Below are 16,029 nucleotides of genomic sequence, written 5' to 3'. Positions count from 1 at the left end.
GTAGTAGAAGAACTTGCCCCAGGAACAGCTCCACAGATAGTGTTTGGGAAGAAGAAGCAGGTGGTAGGGCACGAAGCAGAAGCAGAAGACACTGACCAGCGCTAACATTTTCCGGCGTGACTTTGCGAGCTTCGTCGAGCAGGAGGAGGGCGGCTGCCCCCGCTGAGCCAGCGACACCCGGCGGGAGATGTTGTAGTAGCAGAAGAGCAGGAAGACCAGGACGGTCAGGAACAGGATGGTGCTGCAGGCGTATACAATTTCATACAGAACGCTGGACAAGCCTTGACATTCGACCAGGTTGGAGGAGGGGGAAGATTTCTGTTTAAGGAACGACGTGATGACAAAGGCACTGGTGACGCCAAGGAGGAAACCCCAGGTTACCGTGGAGACGAGATGAGAGGCCATCACCCTTTGCAGGATGTGAGTTCCTAAAGGTTGAACAACTTTCAGATACCTGCAGGGGAGAGTGACAAATTACAGCTTTGAGTTCAGCGTTCACTCCTCGAGTGTAAACTGAGCTCTTAATCTGCTTAATGCAGAAATCACTCTTCTTCTACTCTTAAAAAAGACAAGACTACTTTCGGTCCAGATATTTTGTGTGTTGACAGAAAAAAAACAGCAAATTGGTGCATTCCTGTTTGTGTTGATAAAATTGCAACGTCTGTTTTATGCAACATGAGATTACATTTTCACACCTGATAATGGCGATGTAGCCCGTGAACACGATGCTGGCGTAGACGTTGAGGAAGAGGACGGATGCGCCAAGGTTGCAGTTGAGCAAGTGGATGGTGGCGTAGCGTCTGTTATAGTTGGCCATGCGTAATGGTAAACAGAGGCAGAGCCAGAAGTCCGCGACCGCCAAGTTCTTCAGGTAGACAGCGAGGCTGCCGGGCGCTCTCCGATGACCTCGGCAAAAGAAAAACGCCAAGATGAAGCCGTTGAGCGGGAGACCCACCTGGAGAGTAAAACATGGTGAGGATGGAAGGATTTACAATTTGCATCATTTACAGTCAGTTAAAACTATTTGGAATTTAGATGGTGATTTTCTACACAATCAGGTCCAGAAAGACATTTTTAATAGCATTCATCTTTTACACAAGTCTGTAAGAATAAAGTTTGTTTCAAGTACCAAAAAAACTCACTGATATCAGCTGGGGCATTCAAAGATTTTTTTGAAATATTAAAATGATGAGTGTCATTTCAGGAAATGAACTGAATTAACCCCTAAAAACGTTTCCTCTTGCGATGAAAGGTTCTAAAGCTTCTGAACAGACTTGTGTGTGTTGTGCTGAAGGAAGACATTTTTTAAACTCAGTAGAAACACCAGACCGTGGACCGCCATGAAGAAGATGTCGGCCGAGCGGTCCACCGGAACACAGGTCGAACCGTTTGTGACGGACGACTGGTTGAAGGATGAAGGCCCATCCTCTACTGCTCCGTCAGTCATTTCCATCCGATTGACCTAGAGGAGGTGAACCCAAATTACTAAAATCTACATATTCACAGTCAGCCCAAAAATACGCTGTAGATGTATCACTAGAGGAATGCATGTATGGCTTCAAATCTATTTTGTATGATATATTCTACTGAAATGAACACATTAAAACAAGAGAGGGATGAAATGCCTGCAGCACTTGCCTGTCAGTGTGGACGTCTGAAATGGGACTGAACTGCTTCCGTCTTTAAGGCTATCTCGCAGGACTGCTGCAGAAGAGTGATGGTGGCCACGATAGCTTCCTCTGACATCCTCCACAACTTAGTGGTCAAAAACCTACGCTTTGTAAAAGACAAAAAAAAGCACTATCTACTATCTGAGGTGAGGTGTGGAAGAAGCATGACGTCGATGTGCTAATCCATCAATCTTAAAGTACAGCATTCAAAATTCTACCTGAGTAAGGCAAGGCAATTTCATTTGTATAGCATATTTCAACAACAGGGCCGATTTTGCAACTGTCTTAGTATGGCTGTTCAGGTTGAGATCCGAATCAATAACTACACCTAGATTTCTTGGTTCCTTTGTGGTTTTTAACTTCAGCGATTGAAGCTCAATGTCAATGTTTTATTAAAGAAAGTTTTGCCACATCCCGTTGTTTCACTGTTGAATGCATTTACATAGCCCTGTTATCGGATTGCAGTCCCTTGGTGATATAGTTATGTAGATGTGTGTGTCATCTGCATAACTATGATAACACGCTTTGTTGTTTTCCATAATCTGAGCTGATGGACGCATGTAGATGTTGAACAGGAGGTGCCCCAGTATTGAACCTTGGGGAACACCACATCATTTTAATTTTCTTCAGTTCTGATGTGTAATTAGCTACAGACAACAACGTATTCTCGGTACCGTGTTTACGTATTTCAAGTAGGATTCAAACGAGTTAAGTGTCGTGCCAGTTACTGGACAATGTAACAAGCTGTGGGGTTTTTGTTTGGGTGCTTTCTGGTTTTATTACTGCCTCCTGTGTCACATGTTCACTTCACTTCCTGCCCGCCTGTGTGATTGACCGCCCAACCCTCAACTGACTCCTTCAGTGTCCAAGGACCGGAATCATTTCACTTTAGCAGATTGTTTAAAAATGAAAGACAATTTCTTTAGATGTTTTAAAATTTAAACCTACAGGAATCAATCTGTAGGTTATTGCTCATGAATGAAAAAGACCAACCGATAGTAATATAGGTTACTAGCAAAAAATATTTTATCAATAAAAAAATTAAAAAGGTATTCGTAGCCCATACACATGTTTGTTCTAGTGTAACTGCTCTTCAAAAAAAATGCAAAGAACCATGACTCATTCTATCATTGTTAGAATTGTCCACTACCACATTTCGAATTGCACCCAGCAGGGGGTAATTAAAAATGTTGACCTGTTGCATCTGATGTTTTTGCCTCGTCATTATGGGTGAAAACATCCATATTTGAAATATGAATCAGCGCACATATGTATAATTATTGTATCATAAGACATTAAGCGTTATGAAGGGAAATGTTGAGTTTTCACCACCGAGTCAACGGAGCTCGTATCGATCCCACACCCCCAAAAAAGAGCCCAAACTCATGGCGATAGTTCAGGGGAGTCCGGAAATTTCAGCTCCCACGAGAGAAAACACAAACAAAATCCTTCTCATTTATTTTACAATGCGTCTAGATTTGTTTTAGGACAATAGCATATTAATTTAAAGTGGATTTAATCAGCTACATTATGAGCCACGTTCAAGTGGCAGGCTGTGTGTGTTTTAAGAAGAAGGAAGCTTTTATAATGGAAATAACCTGCTGCTTCTTTAAGATAAAAGACGCCGCCGGTACTACTGCCACCTCCCTCCCTCCCTCCTCAATCCTCCCTCCCCCCTCCCTCCCCCTCTCGGGGACCCAAACTTGTTTCAGGAACAAGCGGCTGAACATACGTCCCTCCCTCCCCGTGCCGGAGGAACCAGGACGGCCGCGTCCGCGCCAGAGGAGAAGGCGTAAACTTCCTACAAACATTTCCTCCGCCTTTCCGCGCTCGACATTTTCTCGCGGAATCTTTTTTTAACGAGACGAGTTCTGCGTTTCATCTGTAGACGCCGGTGGGCTCGCTGGTTTTCCTCCCACCGACCACCTGGTTGTTTCCTTTTGCCTGAGAAGGATTCCTGCGCCCCCCCCCCCGCCGCCGCCCCGCACACCGCACCGCCCCCCCCGGACGTGTTTTTGCAGACATGGAGTGGGGAGCAGATCTCTGGGTGAGTTGACAGCTGGCCGAAGAACATCCTCCAGAGTCCCGGGCGCCTCTCCCGGGTAGGCCCGGGATAAGTGCTCTGCACACGGCAGCGGGAGTCCGTGCAAAGCCCGACGGGTTTCGCAACTCCTGCTGGGGGGGGGTGTGGGGGGGTGTTATTACTCTGTCTGCCCACCTTATCTACACACACTGTGGACTGAAGGTGTACTCCAGCTATCTCTCTCTCTCCCTCTCCCCCTCTCTCCCTCTCTCTCTCTCTCTCATTGCATCTGGTCAGTGTCTCTCTCACCCCCCCCCCCAGCAGTGCCCTCCGGGGGGCCAGTGGGCATCAGAGTAGAACTACTGAACACACTTCAGGGCCACGAGTAACCGTTGTTAACCGTTTGCTGTCGTTTAGTTTGGTCCTACAGAAGGTCAGGAGAGCGTTTTTTTAAATGAGAGAAAGCGAGTGTCTTCGGGTCCCCGGACCCCCCCCCCCCAAGACATCCTGTTTACCCCGCGGGTCACAAGAGGGGCAGGAAATCCTACACGTGAGAAGCTAGAGGAGCTTTTTCTTTCCCTCGTAAAAGCTTTATCGATGGTCGAAATAGCAGATTGACGCTACGTGAGGTTCACACAGCCTGGATGGTGGAGAACATCCGTCATTCTGCTGGTGGACTCCATCCGTGTTGGGACGGGGGGGGGACGTTTGTAGCTTAATGCACGACTGGTTTCAGCTGCGTGAGCGCCTTGTTTTGTCGTCTTTTCAAGCATAAATGTCCAACAGCGTAATGTTCCCTGCAACGGGAAGGCAGCTTCTCTTTGTCCTTGCTAATAACACACTGAATCTCTGGGTCGATTTGGGATTCCTCCAAAACGCACTACTTCCTCCATGAGGGCCCTCCGCTGTTGGTAATAAGAGAGTCACACGTGTCCTCATTTAATCCCAGTTAAATATCAGTTTTGTAGGTTAAAAATGAACTTGTGCCAGACTGGATCAGCTGGTTACTCATCGACGAGGCTCATCGTGTCATTTTACACCGAGAGGGAAAGACGCGTTTCCTCCCAACTGCACTTGACGTGTCTTTGGCATGTTGGAATGCCGTTTGGCCCATTGACCCGCCTGCCGGCCCGTCAGGTTCAAGAGGTCAAAGTCATCGCCGGCAGTTGAAGTACAAAGCGTGAGCATCCAAATAGATGTAAAGTGCCCATTTATCACCATATTCTATTGCATAAAGTCATTGGATTATACTTCCTATTTATTTCCGTGATTTCTGTTTTACACGCAACTAAACGCTCCACCAGCTCGGCCCTGACGGTCCAAACCGATTTAATAAACAACGTAATTCAAAGGTTAAAAGGATGGTGGTGAGCCGGAGCAGAGGGCCCGTGGGCCCCGCGGTGAGTCGTCACGGTGACGGGGGCGGGACTAGTCGGACTGGTTCCAGGGCTCAATGGAGGCCCCGGGGACGGCTGGTCACAGGGCGGCGGTTCGCTCTGAGCTCATGATTATCTCATTCCTGTCTCCCTATCAGCATTTCCTCCCCTCGCACAAACACACGCTGCGGTGACGCAACCGGTGGTGGATGCACGCCGGAGACGTGCGTGCCAAAGACACGCCACCTGCTCTGTGGTCTTTTCATTGCCGCGTGTGTCTCTCGTCCAATTCTCTCTCTCTCTCGCTCAGCATCGTCCTCGTTTTGTTTTCCAATTCTGTTCCTTCCTCCGCCCCGGCCCTCTCGTATCCAGGACTGCTCGCTGTTGCTATGACCTCCACTTAGCCCCGCCCCCTCCTCCTGAGGATATGTGTCGGGCTCCGAGGGCACTCGCACCCTCTACGCACACAAACACACACACACACCCGATGTAAAGGTGGAGCCCTGCTTTGTCACAGCTGGGACAGAGAGGAGAAATGTTACCTGTCCAACAGGTTTGTGTGTGCGTGCGTGTGTGTGTGTATCTGCGCGGCGGTGTGTGTGTGTGTGTCTTTGTGATTTGAAGGCAAGGACATAAAGAATGAGACAGGAATGCTGAAAGGAGACTTTGCTTTCATGGTCTACACCTTTTGTAGTTATGTGTGTGCAAGGAAATTGAAAGAAGGGAGGAGGCTTTGTGTGTGTGTGTGTGTGTGTGTGTGTGTGTCTGTGTGTGTGTGTGTGCGGATTCTTCCTCGACTTCCAGTTTCAGTCTGTGTCAGATCCGCTCTGATGAAATGCAGTTTAAACTGAGACTGTTTCCATAATTGATTAATTGTTTACAAATGTCTGGCTGGTTCTCTTAATGTGATGATTTTAACGCTGCAAGCCGTCAATCTGGGCCCTTAATCCAATGCGGGAGACTCTCCGTGTCTGCAGATGTTATTTTAGTACTTTTATCAGGTAGTGGTGATAACGACCACAGAAGAACTGTCCGCTGAACAACAAAAGACAAGCATACGAGCCACGTACAAGACGATTGATTGAGTGACGATCTGCAGATTTCTGTCTCGATAATCGTTTCGTTGGGTCGATGAAATATCAGAAAAAAGTGTGAAATGTCCATCACCATGTGCTGGTTAGTTTTAGCCACAAAAAACACCATTTCTGAAACTATATTTTATTTGAAGGTTATTTAAATGATTAATTCAAACATTTGCAGATGAATTTATTCATTATTTAGGTATTCCAGGTCTGGTTTATTCGCTCTTAAACTGCAGCCGGCTTCACTTCTTGTTTCGATCGTTTTCTTTGCTTTCACTCTCGTTCTCACGCAGGAAAAAAACAGCAGTGTAGTGTGTGTGTGTGTGTGTGTGTGTGTGTAATATATATATATATTACATTGTCTTACATGTGTAATGTGCACAAATGATGTCATCAGCTTCACCTTTTTAGGTCCAAAAACAGTGAAGCTGTGCTTCTTTCTAAACATGCTTTGCACTGCGCCGTGTCAGCGCGTACCAACGCTGCTCTGTGATCCTCCCGCTCCAGGACCAGTACGATCAGATCGACAAGCACACGCTGACGGGCCTCGACCTGGTCGACCGCTACATAAAGTTTGTGAAGGAACGGACGGAAATCGAGCAGAACTACGCCAAACAACTGAGGCGAGTGCTCGTGTCTTGTCTTTACGTGAATTTGGATCCTAAATATACGTTTTTGAGCATTTATGTGTGTGTGTGTGTGTGTGTGTGTGTGTGTGTGTGTGTGTGTGTGTGTGTAATAAACGGTCACACTGCTTCTTTTACACTTTTTTTTTTTTTTAACAGGAGTCTATCAAAGAAATATGCAAAACGAGGGAGTAAAGAAGAGCAAGAGAGCAAGTGAGAACAATCAAAATGTCCATTTTTTTATTCCTTGCTTTGCGTTTATCCAAAATGTCGATCGGATGGTCAGTAAACCGGCCTGTCAGGCTTTCCGATACGACAAATCAAATTCTTTGTGCATGGAGATCAATTGAAAATTGTTCAGTCCCCCCCTCAGGCGAACAGCGTCAGCTCACCTCACGCCGGCAGTAGTTTTCACTGTTGGCGCCGTTAGCACTGTTAGCTTTGAGCCGCCGGCTCAAGCGTCGGCCCGTTGAGAGACTTTAAGGCTTTCTGAGAATGCAATGTGGTACAGCAGCATTCCATCTTCCATGGATACATATTTCTCTCTGAAGAAACCTGTAACCTTACAAACCGTTTTAGTTATCGTGAAAACATCGCTGTGTTGCTTCTGTAAACATGCCGCCAATGAGAAACGCAAACACTTAAATCCACTCCTCTCACATTTGTTCATGTGTTTCATACATTTCAATTACAATGAAATTCAGAAAACCAAAAAGTTTGACAGGCCCGTCGTCCTTAGATACGGTTGCTACGCCACCATTGCATTTGGGTTTGCCCCCCCCCCGGATGTCGGCCTCTGCGGCTGTGAGGATTTTCCCCCCTAATCGCGTCTCCGTCCCGCAGCAGGTTCAGCAATCACGCGTCACTCCAGGAGATCCTGAACGAGCTGAACGATTACGCCGGCCAACGGGAGCTCATCGCCGAAAACATGACGACCGGCATCTGCGTGGAGCTCAACAAGTACCTTCAGGAGCTCAAACAGGAACGCAAAACGGTGAGACGGGACGGGGGGGGAAGCAAACGGACGGAGCAGGAGACATTTGGCAGATTAAGCGCTGTGAAATCATCTCGGTCTGCAGCACAGTAACAGTGAAGCTCTTTGTTTGCTCCGCAGCACCTCTTGGATGCCAAGAAGGCGCAGCAGGTCTTAGAGGGCAGCTTTAAACAACTAGAGAGTGTGAGTCACCTGTTGTTGTTGTTGTTGCTTACAGGTGTTTAGTTTGCATGAATTGTCATTTAAAGCTTGTGTTTGCTTAGATGGTGAAAAGAAAACCTCATTTTATTTTGCATGTTTGTAAAAAGTGTCCTTTCATTTCTTATTTATTGTTCAACTAACTAAACTGATTCAACGTCAGTTTATTCAGGAAACCCAAGTCAATATCTATTAATTTAATCATTCATTCATTATTAGAACGTGTATTCGTGATGCGTTTCAGCAGAACTGTCTAGACTACAAACACTTCAGCAAGTATTTGGAATTAATTAATTACAGTGATAATTAAACTATCAATTATCCATTTCCCCAAATCACAAATGTGCCTCCGAGGCCTCTACGACCTGCACATAAGACTCACATCGACACGACCGATTCGCAGCCAAATGCAACAATCGTGTTGCCGTTCAATGCTTCTGTGCGGTTCAGAGATGCCTCCTGCCTCCTCCTAAGGACATCGATATTTTAAAAATAAATTAAACCGCAACTTCCTCCATTTCCTTGTTGGATTGGAATTCAATGCTCTATTAATTTAAGTGTGTTAAACTGCCCATCTGTGTTTTTCTTTGTGCGTGTGCTGCCTGCAGACTAAGAAGCGCTATGCCAAGGAATGGGCAGAAGCTGAAAAAGCAACACAACAAGCGGAGAAAATAGAGAGTGACCTCAATGCCACCAAGATCGACGTCGAGAAGGTAAACGCACGCACACGTTTGCATCAAAGGCTTCCCTCCCTGACCTCCACGCCCTCCCCCGTCTCCCTCTGCTTCCACCCCGCGTGACTCCCAACGTTTCTCCCTCCTTTTGCATTTTGTTTTGCATCGTCTCTCCGGCGTTCCCGAAGGCCAAACTACACGCCCACAACCGCATGCACACCGCGGAGGAGTGCAGGAACGACTACGCGGCGCAGCTGCAGAAGTACAACAAGGAGCAGAACGCCTACTACTACTCTCAGATCCCGCAGATCTTCAACGTGAGACTGAGACACGCGCAAACACACACAAACACTCACAGTGCACCAGCTGGGAGGAACGCTCCTATTGTGTAATGAGCACACACACACACCCACATGCACACACACATGCACACAGGTTTAAAAAACAATGTGGTCGTCTTCTCCGGTGTCTCGCGAACGTGCACCACATTCAAGGCGTCCGTTGTGCGCTTGTGTGTCGAGCAGAAGATGCAGGACATGGACGAGCGGAGGATTCGGCGGCTGGCGGGGGGCTACTGCCAGTTTTCTGACATCGAGAAGAACGTGCTGCCGATCATCACCAAGTGTTTGGACGGGATTTCTGCGGCAGGGATGAAAATTAATGAGAAACAGGTACGTGCGAGATGTTTTATGTGCGTCATTTTGTCACACGGGATTGAAATAAGGGGAGTGTTGGTTGTCTGTCTGTCCGCTGTCATATCAAAGACTCTGATCTTCGTGTCGTCAAACACTAACAGATCTGATGCTAAATAGTTCCACAAGAAATCCCAGTGATGAGTTCATATTTTGTTAGTTGACTTGATTGTTCAAGGCAGTTCAGGTCTTCTACACGAGAACTGGCTCTCAATTGATTAAATCCAATCAAATTATAATTCTAACATCTATTGTTGACCTTGTGTCTGATTGGCTTTGATTCACCGCCGCAGTCACTTCTAACGGCGCCTGTTGGTCTCCCTGCAGGACTCCATGCTGTTCATAGAGCAGCACAAGTCCGGTTTCGAGAGGCCTGCAGACATCGACTTTGAAGATTACACCCAAGGAATCAAACCGGCAACCTCTGACTCGAGCCTCAACCCCCCCAAAGTGCGCGCTAAGCTCTGGCCTTTCACCAAGAAAACCAAGGTGAGTCTGCAGTCTGCCCGCTTTAGATTGGCGTCGCGTTGACTTCACGTGAAAAGTGCATCGTCCCCGAGGGCGCGACCTTCACCGCCCTCCGACCTCTCTGCTCCGGACGACCTGAAGATCCTCCCAAACCCTCTCTTCAAAAAGTAATCTGACAAACAAGGAGCTACCACACTGAAGAGATGAACTGGTGTCTTGTCCATGAAGCTGCTGGTTTATTGGTCTTATTTCTGTAAACAGTAATGAGCGCTCACATAAACGAGTGCTGGTCAGAGAGCGCTTCTCAGATTTCATTTGAAGCCTTAAAAATGTCCTTGTCGTTTGAAAATAACACTAACACACAAAAATAATAAGATTTAGTCCACTTAATCTCTTAAGACATTTAAAGTGAAGTTAATGTGTAATATAGAGCAAAATAATGAACAGCTGAACTGTGTTTCTTTTTATATGTTACTCTAAAATGAGTAAATATTATATCTGTCAGGAACTATTTTCAGCTGTGGATGAATACACATTTAGTGTGCAAGTGCAATTTTTTTTCCTGGCAGGTCAGGAAAAGTAATTCACTTTCATCAATAAAGAAGAAACGTGTCACTGCAGTAAGTAAATCGGTGTTTCTGGTGAAGCTCTGCGACACGGAGCCGGAAGCCAGGCGGCGCTTCGTTGGGAGGAACGTTTCTGGTCCTTTTTAAAAAAAATTTTAACGGGGCTGGTTTACATAAGAAACATAAATCCCTCCAGTCGCATTCTCATTAACCAACATGTCTTCATTTCAAATAACGATCTTCATTTCTCAACACACTTCTAGAGGAAAGGTGTAACGTTGCCGTGGACAAACCCGTTCCGCTGCGCGTGTGACAACTCGTGGACCGAATCCGCCGTCAAATCCATGCATCCATTCTTCCAATCGCTCTCTGTGCATTAATGTCTGCGTGCAAAATGACGCCTGCGCGGTCTCATGACAACTTAAACAAACACGCGCGTAAAGCTCGACACACACACACACATTCCTCTCGTGTTTTGCCCCGTTGCCCTCGGGGGGCCGATTCTAATTCCAGCCTGCTGCACAGACTTGCCCCCGTAACGTCCTTACGCTTTCTCTTGTAACTCTTTCCCCCCGTTTTTATCACGGATATCTCCGCATCCGCTCGACTCGCTTTTCCCTCCCCTCACCAGCGCCGCCCCCTCTCCCCCCCCCCTCCCCTCCCCTTTGCTCCATTTCCTCTGCTTCTTCCATCATCTCTCCCCCTTCCTCAGTTTGTCCCTCCATCCCCCGTCCCCCTCCCCGTCTGTCTCTCTGCCTTAGAGAGTTTAAACGCTCTGTCAAACCCTTAAAGAAATGACACAAACGGCTCATCTGACTCACCGAGACTGGACCCCCCCCCCCCTCGTGTATTGTCTCATTAATACCTAACGTGTAAATAAGCTGCTAAACCGCCACATGACCTGTGACTGTAGGAGTGTGTTTCCAATGTGGGGTGTTATTTACGCATGTGTCTCACACTTGATGTCCCGTGCCGATAAGAACGTGGTAACGTTCATTGACGTAACACGGAGGGTAGACTGAATGGAGAAAGTGTGCTGGGAAATACTATTTTTAAGGAGTAACTTGACTGTGCAGCGAGCTGCGCTGACCTCTGCAGGTAGAAATGTGCCAGGGCCCCCGGTCACACCGCCAGCCGCGCCGCTCGCACTCCTCCGTGCGTTAAGCGTAATAAGGGGCCAGCTACGGAGCTAGCTCAGGCGTGCTAGCCTGCCAGGAACACTTTATTTTACTTTCATTATCTCTGCCGTCTGCCATATTTTTAAATATACCTTTTAGATTAGATTTAAATATTTTTACGCATTCTAGTTTCAACAGGTTTTTTGATTTTTTTCTTTTTCTTTTTTCCCAAGAATTAGTGGGATAGTCGCTATTATCAATTGAAAACCCCGGCGCTACAACTCAAACGTAAGACACAATTTGGGTTTGCTTCCCGTCACTACAGTCTTCATTCTAAAGACGTATTAAAGCAGATGGAGCAAGAAAGCTACAATAACTCTATTTTGTTCCCTTTAAAGTCTGGCTGTTGGCAGCGGTTTTAAATCCCCCAAAAATCTGCAGATTTTGCTGCAACATTTAGCGATTTTAAATGCAGGTGTGACCGGGTTTCCTGTCGGCTCTCGTGCACTCACGGCTGTGTGTGTGTGTGTCGCGTGCTGTAATTGTGACCACAACCAGCTGTGATGTCACCTGCTGTGCAGGTCAAGCAGGATTATTTCTCTGGGTTCAGTTACTCTTTAATTTTATAAAATGAAATGCGATTTCTCTCACAGGGAACTGCATTTCATTTCTTCTCTCTAGAGGACCGAGTCTTTATTCTGTGATGCCAAACTCATTTATAACTTCTTTCTGTTGAGCAAAAGGGCAAGACTCTAATTTTACAAAAGGAACATGAATAAATTTGTCTCATAATATCTTCATGCTATTTCCGTTGTATCGTGGACTTTAGGGGTCACTTGTTTCTCTCCACGGGAGGAGAGGACTGTGAAAACTAGACTTGAAAAATGTAATTGCATCATTTCCTTTCAGAAGTGATGTTTTGGCTGCGTTGAGTAGTTTTTCTCAATCCCAATGATTTCGATGAGCTCGAAGTGCTTCACAAGTCTGCAGTTCAAAGGTCACCGGTAGAAAAACAAAATCAGCTTTTTTCTTTTCTTTGTTACTCCTCCATTTAGGAACTCTGATTATAAAAAAAATCCAATCTGGCGCCATTGTTTATCTTCTGTAAATCGAGCGGCCTTCTTTCTCTGACATAACTGTACGTTGGTCTGGCATCACAGGAGGAAGCGTCTCGCCTGTTGTTCCTTCAGCGTGCATCCATCCCAAACGCTGCACAGCTGAAGTTCAGTGGTATTCTCAGGGGACGTTGTTGGGCTCTGAACAATCGCCCCCGTCTGTAAATACTTGTGTTCTCTCTCTTTTCCAATTGTTTCCCTGAAAATGGTTTCCATGACAGCAACAGCCGGCTGTCTCTTGTTAGGCTTCTCTCTCTGTTGGGAAGACGGACAGAAACAGGGAGGAGTGACATCTGGTGGTGATCATTGATATGTTTGTTAAATGCATGACGCCGAGGATAATTACTGCGTGTGTGTTTGTGTGTGTGTGTGTGTGTGTGTGTGTGTGTGTGTGTGTGTGTGTGTGTGTGTGTGTGTGTGTGCCTGTAGGCGCCTGCTGCAGAAGATTTCTCTCATCTTCCTCCGGAGCAGAGGAAGAAGAGGCTTCAGGGAAAGATCGACGACATCACCAAAGAGCTGCAGAAGACGCAGGACCAAAGGTGACCACGTAACCCACAGCATCAACATGCATCCCGTAACCACGGGAACCCAGTCTTCTAATCCCATCATAACAAAATGCCATAGAGCATTAGTTTTAATTTTAGTGTAGATTGGACCTCGGCACCCAATCGCTTCTGTGTGAAGGTAATCTGAACAAGGACATAGTTTAGAACTTCCAGATTAAGCTTGGAAGTGCGAAAATGCTCTTGTACGTTTTTAAATAGCAGTGGATCTCTTAATTATTTCAGGCTGAGTTGATGTGAAAATATTGGAGACTGCATTGGTGAGAAACACTATTGAAAAGTTTTTCCTCAGTTTAAGGCTTTAAATGATACACATTGACAGTAGAAAATCGCCTTATTGTGATGTTATCTATTCTGTGAATCCATCGGGTTTTCTTATGTGTGCTTATCTAGATTTTCAAGTAACAAAGTTGTGCGAAATACTACTGCTTCAGACCTCGGGCTGTTTTTTTATACTTTTGGCTCCAGAAATGAGTTCTCCAGTTTGTGTGTGCGTGTGTGTGTGTGTGTACTCTTTCTCGTTTCAACATCTGTGCACACAAAGCCGGGTCCAGAAAGAAATGTTTTTCCCATTTTGGTGTCAAAAAAACGCCGTGCCTTCTTCTCCCCTGATGGGCGCTCACATTTCTCTCTCTCTCTCCTTCTGTTGTCACCTCAGCGAGGCCCTGGAGAAGATGAAGGGTGTGTACGAGCACAGTCCGCAGATGGGAGACCCGTCCAGTCTGGAGCCTCAGATCTCAGAAACTGCCCAGAGCATTGGCCGGCTGACGGGGGAGCTCGCCAAATATGAGGTCATCTCACACACACACACACACACACCATGCGCCAATGACGCGCGTAGCGTCTGTGCGAGTGTTGACTTCTTCTGTCGCTGGTGTGTTGCAGACGTGGCTGTCGGACGCAGTGGGCGGCGACGACTCTTCCAACGCCATCAACAATAATACTCAGCATCGGTAAGACGCCGCTTGGGCAATTTTGGGTGAATTTCATTTTTTGGGATATTGATGCATCTCCCCTTCATCATCATCCTCATCATTCCTTTCGACTGACGTCATGTCTGAATGTCTGTTGACATCAAATCTAATGCAATATTTCAAGGGGGACGGTTCTTCATTCATTTTGGTGAATGACAACTGGAGGTCAAGAACAAATACACACATTTGTTTCTGCGGGTGCAGAAGCCAGCCGTGGCCCTCGTCTTGCAGGACGCCTATAGATCATTTTTTGTTATCAGCAGTGCCAGGCTGCAAAGTGTTTCCGTACGCGTGGACACGTTGAGCAAACTGCGAGAGTTGACGCGTCTCGACCGTTGTGTTTCCAGTGTGGTAGCGGCCCACGAGTCCCAGGGCCTTTACTCCGAGTTCGATGACGAGTTTGAAGACATAGAAACTCCTGTCGGCCAGTGCGTCGCTCTGTACACCTTCGAAGGTACGTTGTATTAATTCACACTCTACTTGTTTCAAACTGGACGGTTTTGCAGATGTCTTTATCGTGTGTGTGTGTGTGTGTGTGTGTGTGTGTGTGTGTGTGTGTGTCTGCAGGCAACAGCGAGGGCACCGTTTCCGTCACGGAGGGAGAGATGTTGAGTATAATGGAGAACGATAAAGGCGACGGATGGATGAGAGTCCTTAGAGGCAGCGGAGAAGAGGGCTATATACCGTCATCCTATGTCAAACATTCCCCATAACACAAACACACGCACACACGCACAGCTTGTAATGGAAAGGTAAGTTAGAAGCCGAAGGTGAATACAAAGTCGTGCGCTATAATCGAGGGCCGCTCCCTCCCATCTTTTATCTCGGCCGGTGGCGTGAACGCGGCGATGGAAGCGCGTGATTAGAAAGCCTCTTATCGCAAAGTCTCTGATCTTCACGCGTTTCAGCTCTTTCCAATCCAAAAACTTGTGAACGTGCACCCGAACTTTTGCGATGACTGGCGTAATGTATTCAGCGTCACAGTAGCCGCTACGTGTCTTTTATGTTGATATGTCCATTCACTTGACTCCCTCCCGCTGCCCTCCTCTTATTACCTGCTGAACCGCTTCCCTTTGTCACTAAAAACCGCTCTCCTGACTGGACACCACGAGTTCTGTCTTTTGGCAAAGTGACGACTTATAACTGGATGAAGACCACGACTCGTGACATCTCACCGTGGACGGATGCCTTTTAAGTGTCTGTCTGCTACAATAGGCTAAAATCTGCTTCAACGTGTACACGGGGATCGTTGCGAACTGAAAAAAGGAGACCCGCCTTGCATTTTTGTTTGCGTGAATTCAAGACATCGCTGCTTCACAGATCAGAGCAATGACTTCGTAAACCACAGAGACGGATGAGAAGCAATTAAGTCCTCATCGGCAGAGCCATCTCCATTCTGGTCCTTAATTAGTTTTTCCCTTTTGACTTTATTACGTAAACTGTCCTCAACCACCTGCTTTCATGCGTGGAGCCACCGGCTCGTCACTGTGCTTCTCTGCAGCAACGATCGTGGTGGAAAACCTTTTTTTGAATGAACGAAACGATTTTAAGATTCAGCTCCCGGCTGGATGACAGAACGGGGAAACGCAAGTGAAACGTACGGGACGAGTGTTTTAAGACTCGCGTCACCCTGATGGGACGTTTGCTTGTGCGGAGAGAACTCCAGCAGAAACGTCCTTATGCACCGTGACGCCTTTGCAAATCCTTCATTGAGCCACATCATGTTTACTCATCTCTCTCTACCACTCTGTCCTGCACTCGATGTTTTCTTAGCATTTTACGGGGTATTATTGTGATGAATGATTTCATTTTTTTTTTTAACAAAATGTATGTATTTACGTGTATCGTTTGAGACATAAAGTGAACAGGAAAAGAAATAAAAATTCTCAT

General features: G+C 46.6%; 2 protein-coding genes across 6 annotated transcripts in view; one reads left to right on the top strand and one right to left on the bottom strand.

Annotated features, from left to right (window-relative positions):
* Positions 1-949, bottom strand: part of LOC120825418 (P2Y purinoceptor 14-like) — a 1,213-nt gene extending 264 nt beyond the window's left edge. The window contains exons 1-2 of the mRNA XM_040187025.2: positions 696-949; positions 1-454 (exon numbers count right to left, since the gene is read on the bottom strand). The exon at positions 1-454 is cut by the window's left edge and continues 264 nt beyond it. Coding sequence (XP_040042959.2) covers positions 1-454; positions 696-817 — 576 coding nt within the window. The 5' untranslated portion in view covers positions 818-949. The remainder of the gene's footprint in view (positions 455-695) is intronic.
* Positions 950-3,312: 2,363 nt separating this feature from the next.
* On the top strand, positions 3,313-16,022 carry trip10b (thyroid hormone receptor interactor 10b). 5 transcript variants are annotated; one of them, XM_040185722.2, is made up of 15 exons: positions 3,335-3,717; positions 6,659-6,774; positions 6,937-6,990; positions 7,624-7,771; positions 7,892-7,954; positions 8,578-8,682; positions 8,832-8,960; positions 9,168-9,314; positions 9,663-9,824; positions 10,373-10,423; positions 13,032-13,141; positions 13,824-13,956; positions 14,051-14,118; positions 14,487-14,593; positions 14,707-16,022. In XM_040185722.2, the coding sequence occupies exons 1-15, from the start codon at positions 3,694-3,696 to the stop codon at positions 14,850-14,852; spliced, it is 1,563 nt and encodes a 520-aa protein (XP_040041656.1). In that variant the 5' UTR covers positions 3,335-3,693; the 3' UTR covers positions 14,853-16,022. The 5 variants fall into 5 exon arrangements, with proteins under 5 accessions (XP_040041658.1, XP_040041656.1, XP_040041655.1 ...); XM_040185721.2 differs by having other exon boundaries at positions 7,621-7,771; XM_040185724.2 differs by lacking the exon at positions 10,373-10,423 and having other exon boundaries at positions 3,313-3,717; positions 7,621-7,771.
* Positions 16,023-16,029: the final 7 nt, after the last annotated feature.

The sequence above is a fragment of the Gasterosteus aculeatus genome, chromosome 9 (genome assembly GCF_964276395.1).
Source record: "Gasterosteus aculeatus chromosome 9, fGasAcu3.hap1.1, whole genome shotgun sequence".
In the NCBI taxonomy this organism is placed as follows: Eukaryota; Metazoa; Chordata; class Actinopteri; order Perciformes; family Gasterosteidae; genus Gasterosteus; species Gasterosteus aculeatus.
Note: the sequence above shows the minus strand (reverse complement) of the source record. Positions and strands in the feature narration are given on the sequence as shown.

What these genes read in the sequence shown, in the direction of transcription:
- trip10b (XM_078079545.1), top strand. Translation starts at nt 3,694, where the DNA reads ATGGAGTGGGGAGCAGATCTCTGG. An exon ending in GCTTTAAACAACTAGAGAGT is followed by an intron (nt 7,955 to 8,577) that starts GTGAGTCACCTG and finishes TGCTGCCTGCAG; the next exon opens with ACTAAGAAGCGCTATGCCAA. An exon ending in AGAAGAAACGTGTCACTGCA is followed by an intron (nt 10,424 to 13,031) that starts GTAAGTAAATCG and finishes GTGTGCCTGTAG; the next exon opens with GCGCCTGCTGCAGAAGATTT.